This window comes from Mytilus californianus, unplaced genomic scaffold (genome assembly GCF_021869535.1).
Source record: "Mytilus californianus isolate M0D057914Y unplaced genomic scaffold, xbMytCali1.0.p SCAF_11, whole genome shotgun sequence".
Lineage (NCBI taxonomy): Eukaryota > Metazoa > Mollusca > Bivalvia > Mytilida > Mytilidae > Mytilus > Mytilus californianus.
The window spans coordinates 22,452,561-22,472,255 of NW_026262593.1; the positions used below are offsets into that span (position 1 = coordinate 22,452,561).

A 19,695-nucleotide genomic window follows, 5' to 3' on the forward strand; every position below is an offset into this window, starting at 1 on the left:
CATATTACAAAGAAGTGAAAATAGATATAGGCAGATGTGGTATGAGTGCCAATGAGACAACTCTCCATCCAAGTTACAATTTTTAAAAGTAAACCATTATAGGTCAAGGTACGGCCTTCAACACGGAGCATTGGCTCACACCGAACAGCAAGCTATAAAGGGCCCCAAAAAAATTACTAGTGTAAAACCATTCAAACGAAAAAACCAACGGTCTAATCTATATAAAAACGAGAAACGAGAAACACGTATGAAGTACATAAACAGACGACAACTACTGTAATCTATAGTAATACCAAACACTTATCAAAGCTGGTATAGACCAGATATAACACTGAATAAGTAAACATTATATAACAAAAAAGCATTACAGATAGTATCAATAGGTCAAATTAACAAGAAAGTACGATTTGAGAATACTCGCAGTAATAGACAGCTAGTTAAAAGACTAAAAAATTAAGAATAAAAAATCAGAGACTAAAATCAACAAAAACACATCCCAGGGATTTAGTATTTTAACGTCATGGACAGTCAAAGAAAACATGACTTGTGCAATGCCAAAAATAAATGTATCGACAGGCAGTAGGATAGTTAGACCTCTTAATAGATAAAAATGAACGTGGGTGTGTCTTTATACATCCCGTTTGAAAAGAATACAAATGTTTTAATTTGCTGATGACAAAATCGATATTAGTGCCAATGTAAACTATATTCAAAGATCTAATTACAGCATTGGTAAGATAACCTTTGCTGATACGTTTGTTAAAAGGTTCAATGAGTTTACACGGATCACATAATGATTTCCGCGCTTTTAGTACAATATTACCGTAAAATTTAGAATGTGAAATACCGTTTTTAATAAGTTTTCTACAGGTACAGCCAAATTTACTAATCAAATCTTTGTATCTATGAAAGAATTTAGTAAAAGTTTTAAGTAATTTATGGTAACGAAATCCCTGACTTAATAATTTACTAGCGATGCATTGATTACGTTTGTTAAAATTTTTGAAATTACTACACACACGGGCATAACGAACGATTTGGGATATATAAACACCGTATGATGGAGCCAAAGGAAAAATACCGTCTAAAAAGGAAAATTACCAATAGGGAATGAAAAATTGTCTCTTTTGTCGTAAATTTTAGTATGGAGTTTCCCTTTAGAAATTGAAATATCTAAATCTAGAACAGGACAACTACTGCTGTTTATGTTGGATTTCGTTATAGTAAGTTCTTTTGGGTAAATTTCGGTATTATATTTATAGAACTCTGGATTATTTAACGAAAAAATATCATCCAGATAACGGTAGGTATTGTTGACTGTATCAACAAAATGTAACAATGACGTGTCTTCACTGAGTTTGGTCATAAACTGAGATTCATAGCAATACAGGAATAAATCTGCTATTAAAGACGCGCAGTCAATGCCCATAGGAAAACATACTACTTGTCGATACACTTTATCGACGAAACGTACATACATGTTGTCCAGGAGAAAATTTAAAGCTTCAATCATATCTTTACATTTCCAGTAAATGTATCTAGCATACTTTCCTGTTTCGTTACAAAATAAAGGCTTTAAAAGAGGGACGAAACATACAAGAGGGACAGTCAAACTCATAGATCGAAAACAAACTGACAACGCCATGGCCAAAAAAAAGACAAACAGACAAATAATAGTACAGATGACACAACATAGAAAACCAAAGACTAAGCAACACGAACCCCACTTTTAAATGAGTTACAGCAAATAAATTTGCAATGAGATTTTTCAAAAGACCATTTGCTTAAATATGAAAACTTTTTCTTGATAAGATTGTGTGGAAGTGTAGTGTAGAGAGTAGAAAAATCATAACTGTCAACAAAATAAAAAGGACCATCAAAAGCATGAATGTTACCTAAAACCTCTAAAGAATTTTTAACACTCCAAAAATAATTAATACCATTATTTTCATAAGCTTTATTACAAAACTTAAAAATACGTTCTTTGATAGTAGTAAGAGAGGTAGTTAGAAGCACTGATAGATTATTAGTAGAACACTTACTAAAGCATGCAAAACAAAAAAAATCAAGTTAGGGTGATCTGGTAGGGGTGACGCGTCTCAGATCACCCCTGGTAGAACAAAGGAGCTGGGATGTAATACCGAAAACACAGTCCATTATTATTTCTGACAATAGACATTTTTTTAATAGCATGAACAGAAGAAATTTCGTCTAGTGTTCAGTACTGGCTGTTTCAAGACATATAAAAAAAACAGCATATTTCATGAAATTCCAGTAGCGAAAAAAATATTTAGCATCTATCTTGAATAAAAAAAAAGTTAAATACTCCTTTGCTAGAAGCTAAAATCTTAATCCCATATGGCAATGTCTTAAAAAACATACATGTAAAGAACTTTTATTTGAATTATACATTAAAAACATATACTATTCATTTGGACTAAGTCTAAATGCCAGAATTTATACTATTAAATGGGAAGACCTCATTTTGAATGTCGCTTCTCTTCCTTCCACAATTAATTAATCATCATACCTTTGTGTCCTATATGTACCATGCAAAGTCGCATTTGTCACCCTCGCTTATGATTATTCAGTTTGGGTTATTTTGGGAAGAAAAAGAAAATAAATTGTTTCAGTCATCGGACGAACTTTTAAGTCAAAGACAAGACTTCCATTTAGGATTAAGAACTTGGGAACAGGACAATTCTTTTCGCGTTTTTCTGTATACTATGATAAAAAATATACTATAAATAAAGTGTATTTGCTTTGTAATATCAATTCCAAGTGTACTATCCACGGCGGTCATTGATATAATATATAGAGAGTTTCTATATAATATATCAGTGACCGCCGCGGATAGTACACTTGGAATTGATAGCAAATAGCAAATACACTTCATTTATAGTATATGTATGTTCAAAGTATACGGAAAAACACGAAAAAAATTAAAATCAACAGAAAACGAAAAAAAAATACGGACTTTGGAATAAAGGTGGAGGCTAAAAAAAAATTTCCTATCCCCCAAATACCTTCGACTTTTGGTACCTTTCCTGAAACATAAAATGTTTTACAAAAATTCATTATAAAACAGTTGACATACTTTCAACCACGCTCTGAAGGCCCGCGATTTCTCGGGTGTGTTTCTAGTACTATTAATGTTTGGATAGATGAAGACAAATGATGGTACTCAGGGGCGGATCCAGGCATTTTTAAAAGTGAGTCCCAACCCGGGATAAAGGGGATGGGGGTTCTAACCATATGTCCCCATTCGAAAGCATTGATACTAGAAAAAGTGGGGTTCCAATCCCTGGACCCCCTGGATGGTCCCAAAAAAGGAGGAGTTCCTACATATGCAATCTGTATTTTTGTATGTTAAGTGTATCCGTTCGACTGGTTTCTAATCCAGAAACACCTATCCCTCAGTATGTTCGAATATGAATGTTACTTTAATGTTAAGAAGGGGGTGGGGACTTTTTGTAAAAGACATTTATGATTGCCTTCATTAAATTGATACATGGAAGTACTTTGGGTTATTAATATTGCGTTATCTTCAGTCTCTTCTACCGAATTGAACTCAAAATTTCGTCCGTCTCGTACCCGTCCATATTCACAACTGAAAAGAAGGCGGATAATGTTATTTTTTTGGAATAAAAATGCACGATACGGCCAACCTTGACCTGCTGGTCCATATTAGCACATGGATTTAACGGGAAAATGCAAAACAGCAATTGTGACATATGTAAAATTTACTCACTTGTCAAAGAAAGGTTACTAGTGGGGATTCATTTAAAAAAAAACGTTTTTTTGCGTATTAATCAAGGTTTGATATTGTCAATAAAAATGCTATCCATTCTTTTCCATTTAATATTCAATGTAAACAAACATAGGGTGTAGCATTGTGTGTAAGTTAGTTATACCATGGAAGTAAAATGAAAGTCAATATTAAAGAACCTTAGTGAGCGCGCTCACATACCCCACGTCCCCACATTGTCATTGGAGAAATAAAATATGTGTAAGAAAAAAAAAATGAATAATAATTTCCTGTCAATATGCACATCTACATAGTATGTCCTTATTATGTACAAAGTTTCATGAAATTCTGTTGTGTGGTTTCACAGGAGTTGCGATGACAAACTGTTGCAGAAGTACATTGAAGCAAATAAGTTCAAAGGGGCGTAACTCATAGAAAAAAAATTGAATCATAATTTCCTGTCAATATGCGCATCTACATAGTATGTCCTTATAATCTACAAAATTTCATGAAATTCTGTTGTGTGGTTTGAGAGGAGTTGCGATGACAAACTGTTTCAGTAGTACATTTAAGCAAATAAGTTCAAAGGGGCTCAACTCCTAGAAAAAAATTTGAATCGTAATTTCCTGTCGATATGCACATCTACATAGTATGTCCTTATTATCTACAAAGTTTCATGAAATTCTGTTGTGTGGTTTCACAGGAGTTTCAATGACAAACTGTTGCAGTAGTACATTGAAGCAAATAAGTTCAAAGGGGCGTAACTGCTAGAAAAAAAATTGAATCGTAATCTTCTGTCGATATGCACATCTACATAGTATGTCCTTATTATCTAAAAAGGTTTCATGAAATTCTGTTGTGTGGTTTGAGAGGAGTTGCGATGACAAGAAACAGGACTGATGGACTGACGGACGGACAGACGGACGGACAGAAGGACGGACGGGTCAAAAACATTATACCCTTCGCAAAAAATTTGCGTGGGGTATAATTATACTTCCATGGATATACACTTCTAAAAATCATTTCATGAATAGGTAAAAGGATATTATTAGACAAATGGTTTTTTATTTCTAAAATTCAAATATTTAGAAGGAAATATCATTCTTATAATATGCTGCACCATAAATACTTGCTCTATAATCATCACTTACATTTTCAGTAATATCTTCTGAAAGATCTAGAAATGGTGTACATGGCGATCCTGGCTTTTCAGAACAATGGTACGGTTTCTCTAAGTCCCATCGATACTCAAACTGCCTTGTGAGAGTTTTACCAGAATAGTAATATTTATCTGTCTCAGAATCAGATTGGCTTTTATCCCGGTTAGCCACAGTCACATATCCTCCATTTGTAGATGAAAATTCAGCAACTACTCTGAAAAATTAATATACCTTTTAATGAAGAGAAACATCTATCTGCAAACACGATAAAGTAATAAAGAAAGCTTTTCTTATTCTATCTCTCTGACGGCTCACAATACAAAAAGTACAGAACACTTAAATGAGCTATGCAAAAAGACTAAGACAACGAAAGGCTCTGTTTGTTCACCTTGGACGTTTATGGATATTAGGACCACAAACTTATCTATTTAATTATATATTCAAGATAATATTAAAAAATGTAACAAAGGGTAATATCTTCTATAAGGTGATAGTTGGTGATTTTGGTCATGTTAGACCATGCAGATCTTATTTTGCTAGTTATTTTTATCAGCAGTATATATCTCTTCCTTTGTTTACCTTTTCAAACAGAACAAACTCACTACTTCACCTAAAAATTCATGCCCCAATTTTGTTTTACATGTAATTTCATCTGTTTTATCCATAAAATATAAAGAAATATATTTGTATAAAAACTATTTGCAAGGGGACTAAAATGGATAGAAAGACTAGACCAATTTTAATAAAACTTGGCATGATAAGGTAGGACAGTTTACCAAGTTACGTGGCAATGGAATATATATTAAAGACAAACTTGTCATTCTTAATATGTTTGAACTCTGGGTTTTTATTTTTGACGTTTAAATCGAACAATTTAAACTTTCAAGATTTGGGCCTACAAAATTAAAATATTGCAAAAAATTGCTTTTTTAAATTCCTTAATATATGATGTAGCATGTATTTAAAGCAGGTGAAGACTCATTTGATGTCTCAGATTTATTGCAATTCTTCAAAAGTCAAATTGATATGAGCCTGTGCCTGAAGATAAGAGATTTTCAATGAATGGGGGAGGGGCGGGGGTGGCTTTGGGGCTTTTATGAAATTGTAATTTTGTCCACCATATTTAACTTTGTGAAGTATTTTGCTATAGATAATTCATTCATATATATTTAATGTACTTTAACTGGAAAGAAATAATACAAATAGTTTACCACATGAGTATAAAGTGCTCCTTGGCCATGTAAGACTTAAATTAATTTGGGGTCAATTAAGGCGGTAACACATATTTACATATAAAAATGCATACATAAGCTATAAATGGAAATGTGTTTCCTCTTGGTCATTTCTATGCTGAGGTGACATGATACAATTATTTTGGGTGCAATAGAACTTATGCATACAATTTTTCGTTGGAAACAGTATAGTCTGATGCAAATTTTTTTTTTAATTTTTCAGTGGAAAACTTGCATGCAATTTGAGTCTCAACAGGCATATATTTGAACCAATTACTATCCTACACAAGTAAAAAATGTCATATAAAAGGAAACAGGTACAAAAATCGTTGCAGGACCCTAAATACAACTCAATTTGCACATTTGTTCTGTGATAATCTTATTTTCTAAAGATTCAGGGTTCACAATGATTATGGGAACTTGAATTAAGCCTATATAGCTAGAAAAACAAATATCAAAACATAAAAACCCATCAAATAGAAAGTCAGCTTTAACATCAGGCATACAACATGTACAAATGGAAATGGTGGCTTAAAAGTGCATATTTAAGCCATTTAACTCTAATATTGGACATTTTTACAGAATTTCTGTCAAATTAAAAACCAATTGCTCAGAGAACAATCAAAGGTCTTTCCATATCAATTTTCTAAACCGTTTTACTTAAGTTACTATTGACGTCAAAGCATAGGTTTCTTCATACTGAGTCAATAGATATATGGTTTCTATATACTTTTGCCTGTAATAAGGGAGATAATTGCCAACTTCCGGTCTAGAATATGTCACTACCGATCACATATGATAGCTGTATTGACACTAATTCTGATTCCAAAAATATATGGTTTCTGTATACTTTTGCCTGTAAAATTAGAGATAAATGGCTTCTTCCGGTTTAGAGAATGTCACTTCGGTCTCATATGATAGCTTTATTCACACTGATTATAAATACATATAGTTTGTAAATACTTTTGCCTGCAATAAGGAAGATAATTGGCTCCTTCCGGTAAACAGAATGTCACTTTCATGATAGGTTTATGTATGATCATTGAAATAATATATGGTTTCAAGGTATTTTTCCATGAAATAAGTGCAAAAAATACTACTTCCGGTTTACTCAAGGACATTTCCGGTTGACAATTTCCATAGGCATCTGCCAACCAACATTTTGCAAAAGACCTTATGTTTTTATCATGTACCAATCTGAAGAAATAATCAATTTAACCTAAGATAAAACACTTCAGAGGCAATAACTCTATAACATGTCATTGGATTGTTTTATACCAAATTTATCACAATAAGGCAAACATTTTGCACTTGTTCTTTTACATATAACCTTAAAAGTGTCAGAGAAAATGCAAAAGCAAGCAAATGTCAAAATTGAGAACCTTGTCCTCATTTTTTAAGTTAGGAATTAAGGACCTAAAATGAAATGACTCTAGGATGATACGACTCATGGTTTATGAGATACAAAAGCATTACGATACATTTGAAGGTAGATAACTCATTTAAGATTTAACTGGATCGCTTCGATCCAAATCAGCCAAAATGTTGTAGTTATCTTTTTTTTGTTATGACAATAACACGAAAAACACTGTTTGGGGAGATAGCTGTTACAATCAAACAGTCTCCCACTAAAAAGGGCGAGTTTTAAAAGCGCAATAACTCTTCGATATAATATCCAAAATGTCTAAGCAACATCTTGCGAAACGACTTTCTTTGGCAAGAAAATGGTTTGACAGAAGAAGAAAAAAAAATAAAAATAAGAACAAAATCAAAAGGTCTTTCCACAGAAAAGTGGAAACACCTAAGAATATGAACTTCATTTGCTTTCATTCAGCTTGACAAGTTGATACCCTCAAATTATTTAGAGAAGTTGCAAAAGTAAAGAATCTACATTTACTGAATTCATCTCTTAGAAAGACTTGAACAATTTTAATAAAACTTGCCATGATCTTAGATAAGTGAAATATAAGACTGTTTACCAAGTTTCACGACAATAAAATATATATATTAAAGACCATATGGTAACTCTTATATTTGAACTTTGGGTGTTATTATAACGTCTATATCGAACAATTTCAACTATCAAGATTTGGACCTAAAAATTTAAATATTGCAAAAAATTGCTTTTTAAATACCTTTATATATAATATAGCATCTATAAAACAGCTGAAAACTCATTTGATATATCAGATTTATAACAGTTCTTCAAAAGTCAATTTCATATGAGCCTTTGCCTAAAAATAGGGATTTTCCAATGCAAAAGGGGAGAGAGGGGCTTATATAAAATTGTAATTTTGTTCACAAAATTAAATTTTGAGCTTATTTATATATTATATTAACGTGTAACGGTTCTTTCAAAATAACCAGAACAAAAAGTTAGAACAAGGTAGAAAAGCCATGTATAGTATGTTACGAAAATGAAGAAGTCTATGAATACATATTGATTTGCAATTACGAATGTGTATAACACAATGGTAGCACCTATATTGCTATATGGGTGTGAAGTGTGGGTTATAGTTAAAATAATACTGTTGAATCTGTATTCTTGCAGTTTTATAAGATTTTTTTAAATGTTAAGAGAAGTCAACTCCAAATTGTATTATATATGGAGAACTAGGTAGATATCCTATTGATGTATTTATCTAAATTAGGATGATTGGTGTATGGAAAAATTTCTTGTGCAGTAAGCAAGATAAGATTTCCTTTATTTTGTTTAAATTATATACACCATGCGTAACAGAAATATGTACCATTCAGAATGGATACGTGGTGTTGAACACACTCTAAATAAATGTAGTTGTTCTGAATATTGGTTAACTCAAATTGTGTATTTATCTGTCAACCTTTGCATGATTGTAACGCTGAGGTTATGTGACCAATGTAATCAAAAATGGTGTGCTACTGCGTATGAGATACATAAATGTCTCAATTATATTATTTTTAAAAGAAAACATTGTTTTGAAAAATATTTAATAGAACGTCCTACAGATTTAGGGAAATCTTTATGTAATTTTAAAGGTGAAAAGGGCAGGTTTTTGGGAATAGCAAGAGATGATAGAATTTGTGATATTTGTGACTGTAACTTATTAGGTGACAAATTTCATTATTTATTTCAATGTTATCATTTCAAAAACAAGAGGAAAATGTTATTGTCAAAAGAATTCACTCCAAATCCATATATTGATTAATGTCATGCTGTTTATTTTACTCAGACAATTATGAAGTTATTTTCAAAGCTGCAAAACTTTGTAAAATCATACTTTCTTTAGAAAAATATTCATATGCAGCTTCCAATTTATAAAGAAGACATTTTTGTTGAATACAATTAATGTGATTAATTTTCTGTGAAATACTGGTTATTCTACCATTACTGTTAAGTTTTGTAATAATCAGTTCAATAGTTTGAGAGAAATCCAATATAACATAAGACGACATCTACAGCGATTGGTCCATTTATACCTCTCATTCCCTGAAAATGTTTACTTTTAAGGCTTATAAATTTTGGTGAAACTTTCACATAAAAATGTAAGAAATGGGATAATAAATGAGTATTTGAAGTGTTCAAGCTGAATTAACTATCCATATGAAAGTTTACTGACTCCATAGAGGTTTCAATAAGTCCTTACGTAAAACTTATATTTATGCCGCGTTTTGGAGAATGACATAAAATGGTTCCCTTTCAGTAAATTATTTATTGTTACTCCTTCAAAAAACATTTCATTTACTTATTTCTGTATATTTCGTAAAGAATTATATAGTCCTGAATATGCATGAAATATTTGCTACTGGACGTTAAGCAACCAACAATCTATTAATCAATTAAAGAACTACTTGGTAAACAGTTTTCTTGTATAGTCCAATATAGGACAAAAGGATCATAAGTATGGCCTAATCATATTCATGGTTAAACATATTTATTCTAAAACCAGTTGTTGGCATGACACGGGTTATGTTCTTCTCATATATTTTATGATGGTATAATACTAAACCCCTAACAGGAGGGATTGTGCCTGATATTCATATGATGAAGACATAATCTTTCAATCAGTTTAGTTGAGGTCTGGAGCTGGCATGTCAGTAACTGCTAGTAGTCTGTTGTTATTTATGTATTATTGTCATTTTGTTTATTTTCTTTTGTTTCCTATTCTGACATCGGACTCGGACTTCTCTTAAACTGAGTTTTACTGTGCGTACTGTTGTACGTTTGTTTTTTCTATATTGGCTAGAGGTATAGGGGGAGGGTTGAGATCTCAAAAAACATGTTTAACCCCGCCGCATTTTTGCGCCTGTCCCAAGTCAGGAGCCTCTGGCCTTTGTCAGTCTTGAATCATTTTTAATTTTAGTTTCTTGTGTATAATTTGGAGTTTAGTATGACGTCCTTTATCACTGAACTAGTAAACATATTTGTTTAGGGCAGCTGAAGGACGCCTCCGGGTGCGGGAGTTTCTCGCTGCATTGAAGACCCATTGGTGGCCTTCGGCTGTTGTCTGCTCTATGGTCGGGTTGTTGTCTCTTTGACACATTCCCCATTTCCATTCTCAATTTGATATCCGTATTTCAAGGCAAGGGAATGCAGGGTTAATTTCCTACAACTGTCAAAATCAAGGGAATATTTTTTCGACACTTTTTCGTATGAAACCGGATGTGACGTACTATGAATTGGTTGTATTACACCGAAAGAGTTCGACCATGAATCTAAATATCAGACAAAGTGGTAAAAAACACAGAAGGTAGTATAATTAAAATTGAGAATGGAAATTGCATATAAAGACATAGATTTTAATATCTATTTTTATCAGTTTAAAAAAATACAAAGTGGATGATTGTCTCAAAATATTCGCTACTAGAGGAAATATCGACTTCTGCAAACGGCCATGCTATTAACCTTTAATACTGTCCAAAGAACATATTCTATTCTTAATATTACGCGATACATTGTGATCTAACTCTATATTGACATTTTTGTAGATCTTGTAATTCTGATTATTTCTGCTGTTAACAATTTCTGTCTTATCCAATAAAGTTTTCAAAATAATAAGCAAAAGTGATTAAATTGGTAAAAACAAATAATGTTTTCCTCATAAAAGGTGTCAATTTATGATTATAGGATTGCATCATATTCGTAGACCGTGTAGTGTTGATAAGTTTTGCCAATTACAGTTTCAATGTATCGACATGTAATATAACTTGTGATTCATTTTCTTGCAACAAACTCTAGGAGTTGAAAAACTATCATTTAACGACAAAAGTTCATTAAAGAGCGTTCTGATAGTTTTGTTAGAAAAGATGGTATATAGATCGTGACATTCTAATAAAAATTGCACGTCTAGATTTTATGTGTCTATTATGGTTTTTAAGATACATTCTAAATTATAAACTGCCTACTATAGGTTACCAAGTCAATATTATTTCGATTGTTTCGGGGTTTCATAGAAGAATTTTAAAATGTTGACCATAGAAAGATATCAAGCAATAGCTAAAGCTCATATTAAGATGAGGAAAACATGTTTTAAGTACCTACAATAATATATTTACATACCTATCATTATGTGTCAATGGCCAAGTATTGATTCCAATGGTAAACTTGCACGGTTTAAATGATATTGGTGCATCTCTATTCATACCGGAACAAGTTTTTATCATCTTTTTACATGATGAACCTAAAAAATAAAAGAAAAACAAAAGTGTGTGTTAATAGCTAAACCAATTGTTTATCATTCTATTTGTTAAATCTCATTTGAAGAACTATATACACAAAAAAATATCCTAACAATTTTAAACATTGTACAGAGCAATAATTATCTTAAGGTAGACGCCCTTTGAAAAAGAAATACAAATTTATTCTATAATTTAGTATATTATCAGAAAGAGTTGTATGTGTCCGTAAGAACCAGACAAAAATTCCCATTTCAATATAAAAATAAGTTTCGAGTTGATTGGACTTCAACTTCATAAAAAACAACCTTGACCAAAAACTTAAACCTGAAGCGGGACAGACAAATGAACGGATGGACGGACGGACGAACGAAAAGACGCACAGACCAAAGATATAATGCCCCTCTCTTATCGTAGTTTAGGCATACACATAGATACATGTAAGTTTTGTTCCCAATCTGCACGAAACATGGTGAATTATGAGCTTCAAGTGTGAAACACATGAGAAATATAACATGCAAACATGATGTTTACTATCCACATTGAAGACCTAGTAAAAAGATAATTTTATATTTTACCTATAAAAAGACATCAAGAGTGCACTCCCTACAATGTCTCACTTGTTTTACCTATCATGTTTGAATTTTATGATAAAGTCTTAAAGACAAAGTCCTTCAATAAATCAAATATAGCTCGCCGTTTGCTTATATTATCAAAAACATACCTAACCATATAAATTGAACATTGACTAATGAAACATGAAAATTAGTTCCAGGTCAGATGGACCCTACTAAACAGACATGTACACCTTACAATTATTACATACAACAATAATAGTTGACCTACTTCTAATAGTATCACAGAAATAGATAATACCACAAAAAACGTAACTTTGGCCAATGACCCATGAATATAGAGTCAAGGTCAGATGAATCCTTTCAAAGACATGTAGAACTTACAATCACCCCATACACCAAATATAGATCACATATTACCTATAATAATATCTGAAAAAGACTTAAACATGACAACTTTTGTTTATATTAGACTTAATTGGCTTGATTGCATGTGAAAACTTTTATTGTAAATAAAAAAATAACAAGAGACTGTCAGAGTGACAGCACACCGGATTTTCCAGCAGAGGTCGAACCCTGAACAGTTGAACAAGTAATGACTCAACATTGAAGCTAAAAATAGCTCTGAATTTGGATTGTGATTGAATATTTGACACATTATTGGTTTGTGACACAAAATAAATGTGGTCAAAGAACTGAAAAATTGGAAATCGAACATTTACCTATTATGGTCCAATATCCAGAATCAAAGTACATTGTGAGAATCAGCATATAAAAGAACCCCACGAATTTTTTTTGAAATCAAACATAAGTTTAATTTGGGACCCGTTGGACCTCAATGTGGAATTATCTAATTAATAATGAAAATAAATACAGGTCTAGATTCAGCGTTTCAGAGAACTCTATATATACTCAATGTATGTTGAAATCAAACACAGTATAATTTTGGACCCCGATTTCGACCAGCTTGAAAAGTGGGCTCAAAATCAGAAATCTCAATATATGTTTATTCAAAGACGATCTAATCTTATTTTTTAAAGGAGTTCATCTAAAAAAAAAAAAATCCAAAATGTCATTTATCATTAATACAATATCTACTTAAATCTACAAGAGTTATCTAAAATTATCTTCAAAATGTAAAATAATAATGAACAGTAAATTTCAAACTTAATTTGTACTTTCTTAAAGATCTTATCATCATCAACACTTAGGAAACAGAAAATTTTCAAATAAATCTGTCACTCCAATTATAGTTGTGTGATAAGATATTTACCAGATGCTTTGTTATCTGATAACAAGTGAAAATTATTTATAAACACTTAGTGTAATCAACTTTACAAATATAACTAATAGTTCCCAATATTGTTTCTGTCATTTGTCACAAACAAATAAAGATCTGCAACTTATCTATCAATTTCAACAATTTTATCTACACAATGTAATGTAATGAAATATATCCTTTAATAAAAAAAAGATTATTATCCAATGAAAATAATATTTGAAAATGACAATTTCGGTTCAAAGGGAAATAACTCAATCATATATTAAAGGGAAACTTCGCAAAAAAATAAAAAATTGATATTATGTCCATTCTGTATAAAAAAGCACAAATTCATAAATATTAAAGTTTTATTCTGCTAGATAAGAGATCACCATCGATTTTAAATTTAGAGTATCAATTCTCTGCGTGCGGCCATTTTGACATCTTCTCGGTTTAGAAACCCCGATATATCTATAAACCACAAAGGACCAAAACCAGCAGTAACCTAACGTAGTCGCATTTATCCGACTAACTAACTTGATACGGAAAATGTAATTATTTTTTAAAATAACTATGGTCTGTCGTTTTAAAACTGTTTTATTCTTTACGAAGTTTTTGAAACAAAAAAATTTATATGGGAATTAGTTAAAAAGTCAAAGTTCAAAGTCATAAATAAGTGTTCCGTGTAAAATCGTTTTCGGAAATCTAATTTGTTCATAATTCTTTTATGTAATAAACTTATTTGAATAAATTCGGACCTTCTCTTATCTGATCACCAGCATGGCTAAATGAATTATTCCCTGAGGTATTTTGAGGTGACACGTCCAGGTATTCAAGCGATTTCCTGTCGGGTTTAAAAACTCTTATTACACAATTACATAAAGCATGTTCATGCATCGCTTCACTTCTGAGGGTATTGATTAGTGTACACGGCCGATAACTTGTAACTTTCCATTTTAAAACTATCAGGTGTAATATACATCTTTGTCTTGCGTGTCCGATAGTGATATACAAGTCATTACTAAACTCTTACGCTTGTTTATAAATAACATTTCTAGTGTAAAGAATGATATTTATGAAAATCTAAATAATTCCAAAAAAAGATTTGATAAAATAAAAATCTATTTACATATTTTTCCAAGGGTAAATTGGGGAAAATGTAAGTATATATACTCGTTGTCAATAATGATGGACATTTTGAAACATGAAAAACTATTGATTTAAAAAATACGCACTTGTCGATCATTGGTTTATACGCCTAGATAGAAAGTTACGGAACTATAGATAGTCGCAATTTAAAATTGTATATTGAATATAAGAAAGAACATCTAGAACCAATTTGATTTCAATACAGGTCGATATCTAACTTGCTTTGGTTCATCGAAGTTATGGACATAGTAAAATCACAGATTTATATTTCAATTAGATTGTTCTCGAACAGTTGAAGAAATTCGTCATCATCACAATTTTTGGGTATAATGTATATTAATGTGAACATGGTTCTAATAGAACCTTTTGCCAATTTTCCTGTTCTGACATGCATGTAATATATATGCCACTGGACGTACACTAATGATCCCCAAAAGTTTATTTGAAGAAATAAAGAAACTTCACTCCGGATAGACTGATAGTAGTTGTATTAACGTCTGATCAGCTTGAGGGTTGATTAATTTATTACGTTAGCTTGTGGGGGAATAAACCATTCCCACTATTGCACTTATGCATAAAATATTAAATAAGAGTAATATAAGAGAAAATATAAATACGAAAAGTCGCATATCTGGTAAAAAAAAAAGTCTCACCAACTATAGGATTTCACGTACAATTGTCATTATGATCGAAATAACGGACAGTCATTAAAATACATGCATGTACGCTTTGATAAAAAGGGGTGCCGCAGTTGCATATTATTCATCATAAATCTATTTCAAGTTTATACTTTCCTGTTATTCTTATCAGTTAACACAGAGACATGTAACTATACATCTCTAGTTAACGACAATCAACTATATAAATATCTGAATCTGATGTGACTTACAGTTCATCTCTAGTGGTTCATCCCTTTCTTTTTTTTTTTCTTCTTTTTTTTTTTTATTTGGGCAGGAACATAAACATTGTTAGATATAATGTTCCCAGGTTTGAGGGGGGGGGGGGGGGGTGGGGGGGGGGGGAGGTCAAGTCTATCGAAAGTTACAAAATAAGAACGTTGTATTTATGAATTTACAAGAAGAATTCTGTTCTTGGACGTTGTTTTCTCCTTCCTTTTTTTTTAGTTCAGTGATTTAAATTGAGAAAAAATCTAGTCAGAATTTAAATCGTTCCGACAATCCCCCACCAAATACTCCTCTAAAATCATGAATGGTCATGCTTCACAATCATCAGAATTTACTTTGCATTGGTACATTCTGTATCGGTAGTGATTAACCTTGACATTTCCGGGTATAACAGAGCTACTTGTATATTACCTGTATGTGGTTAGGTACATTGTCCCATGAGGTCTTACGTATACAGGTTCACATTTATAATGGTTTCTGATATAACAAGGTTTTATGACATTCACACTTCTGCATGTTCTGTATACCAGTTTCTTATCTTATTTTCAGACCGAATGAAGATGTGAATATTTTCCAGGAAAAATATTGAGTATCAAAGTATCAAATTAATTTCGGGATTTTTTTCTTTCTTGGTATTAAATCACAGAAATTTAAAGATAATACTGCTTATAGATATAAGAAGATGTGGTATGAGTGCAAATGAGACAACTCTCCATCCAAGTCACAATTTATAAAAGTAAACCATTATAGGTCAAAGTACGGTCTTCAACACGGAGCCTTGGCTCACACCGAACAGCAATTAAGCTATAAAGGGCCCCAACAAATTACTAGTGTAAAACCAGGAGTATTCTTGTCAGTTAAGACAGACATATAATTATATGTATATATATGTCTGCGGTATAGACATGGTTTATGAATGAATGATAAGTCTTACAAAGGTACAAGATATAAAGCACATTGAACATTGATTCCGCCGGTCTGTCTCCATTCAATAAAGGCAAGTTGACGTTAGATTGATTCTGTAAAAATTTTTTAAACATCGTTGGTCAAATAGCTAAAGTATTTGTTGTGAGATGTAGAATATTTTAATAAGGACATTCCCGATTATGTAAATGTAGATCGCTTTGGACGGACCAAACTATATTAATGTAACTGATAATTTTCTCTGCACATTTAAATATTCAAGGTTACCGATGATAATTCAAAATAGCATAGTTTTTGGTTTATACGCTCGTTTTCGTGGGCCATTTTTATTTATAAAATTATTTCATTGAAAGTTATTCAGAATTCCGATGTTACAACAAAGTACTCATCCATCTATTTAAAAACTGAGCTAACGCAAAATATAAAAAATATATATAACGACGATTCAGGTATTTTGCCACCATATTCCTCCCCAAATGATTATTTTTTTCTGTCTCAAACCCACATTTCTCTTTTATCATTTTTTTTAATGTTTTTCAAACCGGAAAATAATTTTTGTTCTTAATTATTCGATCTCATTCCAATAAGACAAAGTTGACCTTAAATTTCCTGTCAACTTTTTAATTATCTTTCTTCAAATGGCTGAAGTATTTATACGTTGTGAGATTTAAAATATTTTGATAAGGACATTAATTCCTGAATATGTAAATAAAGATCGCTTTGGACGGACCAAATTATATAATTGCAATTGGTAATTATCTATTTCAAATATTCAAGGTTACCGATTCTAATTTAAAATAGTACAGTTTTTAGTTCATACACTCGTGTTTAGAACGGCCATTATTATTTATTCAATTAAATTAATTCAGTATTTCATTGTTACAAAAATATTCAGCAGTCATAATTCATTTTAAACTGAGCTTCCGGAAAATATAAAATTATACCACGGCTATCCAGTTATTGTGCCACCATATTACTCCCTCAAAATAATTAAATTTCTTTTTTTATTTTCTGTCTCAAACTATCACTCCCGTTTATCATTCATACGAAATGATGTTCACACCTGGAACCGTGACGGCTAAAATTCACTGAGTGAAGATCAAAAGATTAGAATTACAGAATGCAAACCTTTAAATACCTTGAATTTAACCACGCATTCAACAGGTAGTCACTAAGTGTCACAGTACAATACACATTGTATTTACACGGTACTAGCGGAAAATGTTTGCTAGACTGAAGTAAAAGGTGAGAATACAAACTTGCATTTTTAATACACTATCAGTTAAATATGTTTGTTGAAAATATCAGTCGGAAAAAAAATTCATAAAAATATTCTATTGTATGATTTACTTTTATTACTATAATGACTATAATCATATCAGAAATCCTTAAAATATAAATCGTACATTTTATTTTTAAAAGTTGCACGGCTGATCACTTTACTTTCTTAATTATTAGTTGGTTAATAGCTACGCCAAAAGTCGTCGATGCGCTTTAAATCGCGTTATTAGATGATTAACGAACAAGACTTAAATTAGATTAATTCCACTCACGGCATGCAAAAAGACTTAAACTACGTCACAGAAGTTCGAATAAATAAAATTAATAATTCCCAATTTTCTTCTTTATTAGTTTTCATATCCAGATAAAACTTGGTGAATATGTTTTTTATGGTATTATGAACATAATAAGATGATAAGTAAAAAATCGCGAATTTTCCCTTTAAGTATAACTTTTGGCTACTAAAAGGTCGACAACTCAACAACGAGAAAAGAGAAAATCTAAAATCATGAAAATTGAACTAGACCTTCATTTAGTCAAAGGAAACGAACAACTGACAATCAGGTTAAAATGTAAAAATAATTATAAAACTGTTAGGTTATTCTTAATGACCTCATTGTAAAACATATCATCATGCTGTTTTAGCTCAGTGATCAGGATATTTTGCAAAAGCTTATGCATATAAATAACCAAAAATATGACTATAAAAAGAAGGTGAAACAAGAATGCATCTTGCAAAAAAAAAGTTTATTTTTTTAACTGTAGTTATTTCCCCCTAAAAGTATGTTTGAAACAAAAAGAACTACGTCAATTGGACCTGCTTTGATTCGATAACTGCACTTAAATGGTCTCATTTTTGTTCGCTATGGAGATTACGCATATCGTCAAGTTATCGGAATTCCAATGGAGAATAACTGTGCACCACTTTTTGCGGACAGTTTCTATATTGGAACGAGTTACAAAAGGAAAAGACCCATCTAAACAACATCTGATACAAACATTTAATACACTTTTGGACATTTGGATGACGACTTCTGTATGTACATTATAGAGATCTATCCTGCTGATATGGCTTTAATTAAAGCTAAATACTAACAATTAGCATTGCTCTTTCCTGGATTTTGATATCTATATCTTTAACAAACATACCAAAATTAACGATAAAAGCGATGATGTTTCATTTCCTATTGTTAATTATCCATTCTCAGTTGGTGTAGTTGAATTGTCACTATATTATAGTGCTTATATATCCCAACGTGTTCGATTCGCTCGTGTTTGCAACAACGTATATGATTTTAACGAAAGAAATATCTGTATCACTGAAAGATTATTATACCAGGGTTTTCGATATCACAAACTTGTCAAAACAATTACTAACTTTTATCATAAAGACATCATTCATTTACCTCAAAAGCTTACCAAACCTTTTACCAGGCTCATTCAGAAGGGATATAGTTACGATAGTGTTGTCATTTAATATAGCATTTTTGGAATCAATATTGATTCACTCATAGGGTCTTTACATCGGTAATAGACACATCTATTCTAAAACCTGTTGTTGCCATGATACGGATTATGTTCTTCTCGTATAATATTTGAAGGTATGATACTAAACTCTTAACGGAGGGATTGTGCTTCATTTGAATATGATGAAGTCATAATCTTTCAATTAGTGTAATTGAGGTCTGGAGCTGGCATGTCAGTAACTGCTAGTAGTCCTTTGTAAAATTTTTGTTGATCATTGTCATTTTGCTTAGTTTCTTCTGTTACTGTTTCTAACATCGGACTCGGACTTCTTTAAATTT

At 31.5% G+C, this 19,695-nt stretch overlaps 1 protein-coding gene across 1 annotated transcript in view; it reads right to left on the reverse strand.

Annotated features, from left to right (window-relative positions):
• The window catches only part of LOC127719738 (uncharacterized), a 306,242-nt gene that overhangs the window by 205,577 nt on the left and 80,970 nt on the right, over positions 1 to 19,695 (reverse strand). Inside the window, exons 8-9 of the mRNA XM_052225973.1 lie at positions 11,680 to 11,800; positions 4,900 to 5,122 (exon numbers count right to left, since the gene is read on the reverse strand). Of these exons, the coding sequence (XP_052081933.1) occupies positions 4,900 to 5,122; positions 11,680 to 11,800 (344 nt within the window). The remainder of the gene's footprint in view (positions 1 to 4,899; positions 5,123 to 11,679; positions 11,801 to 19,695) is intronic.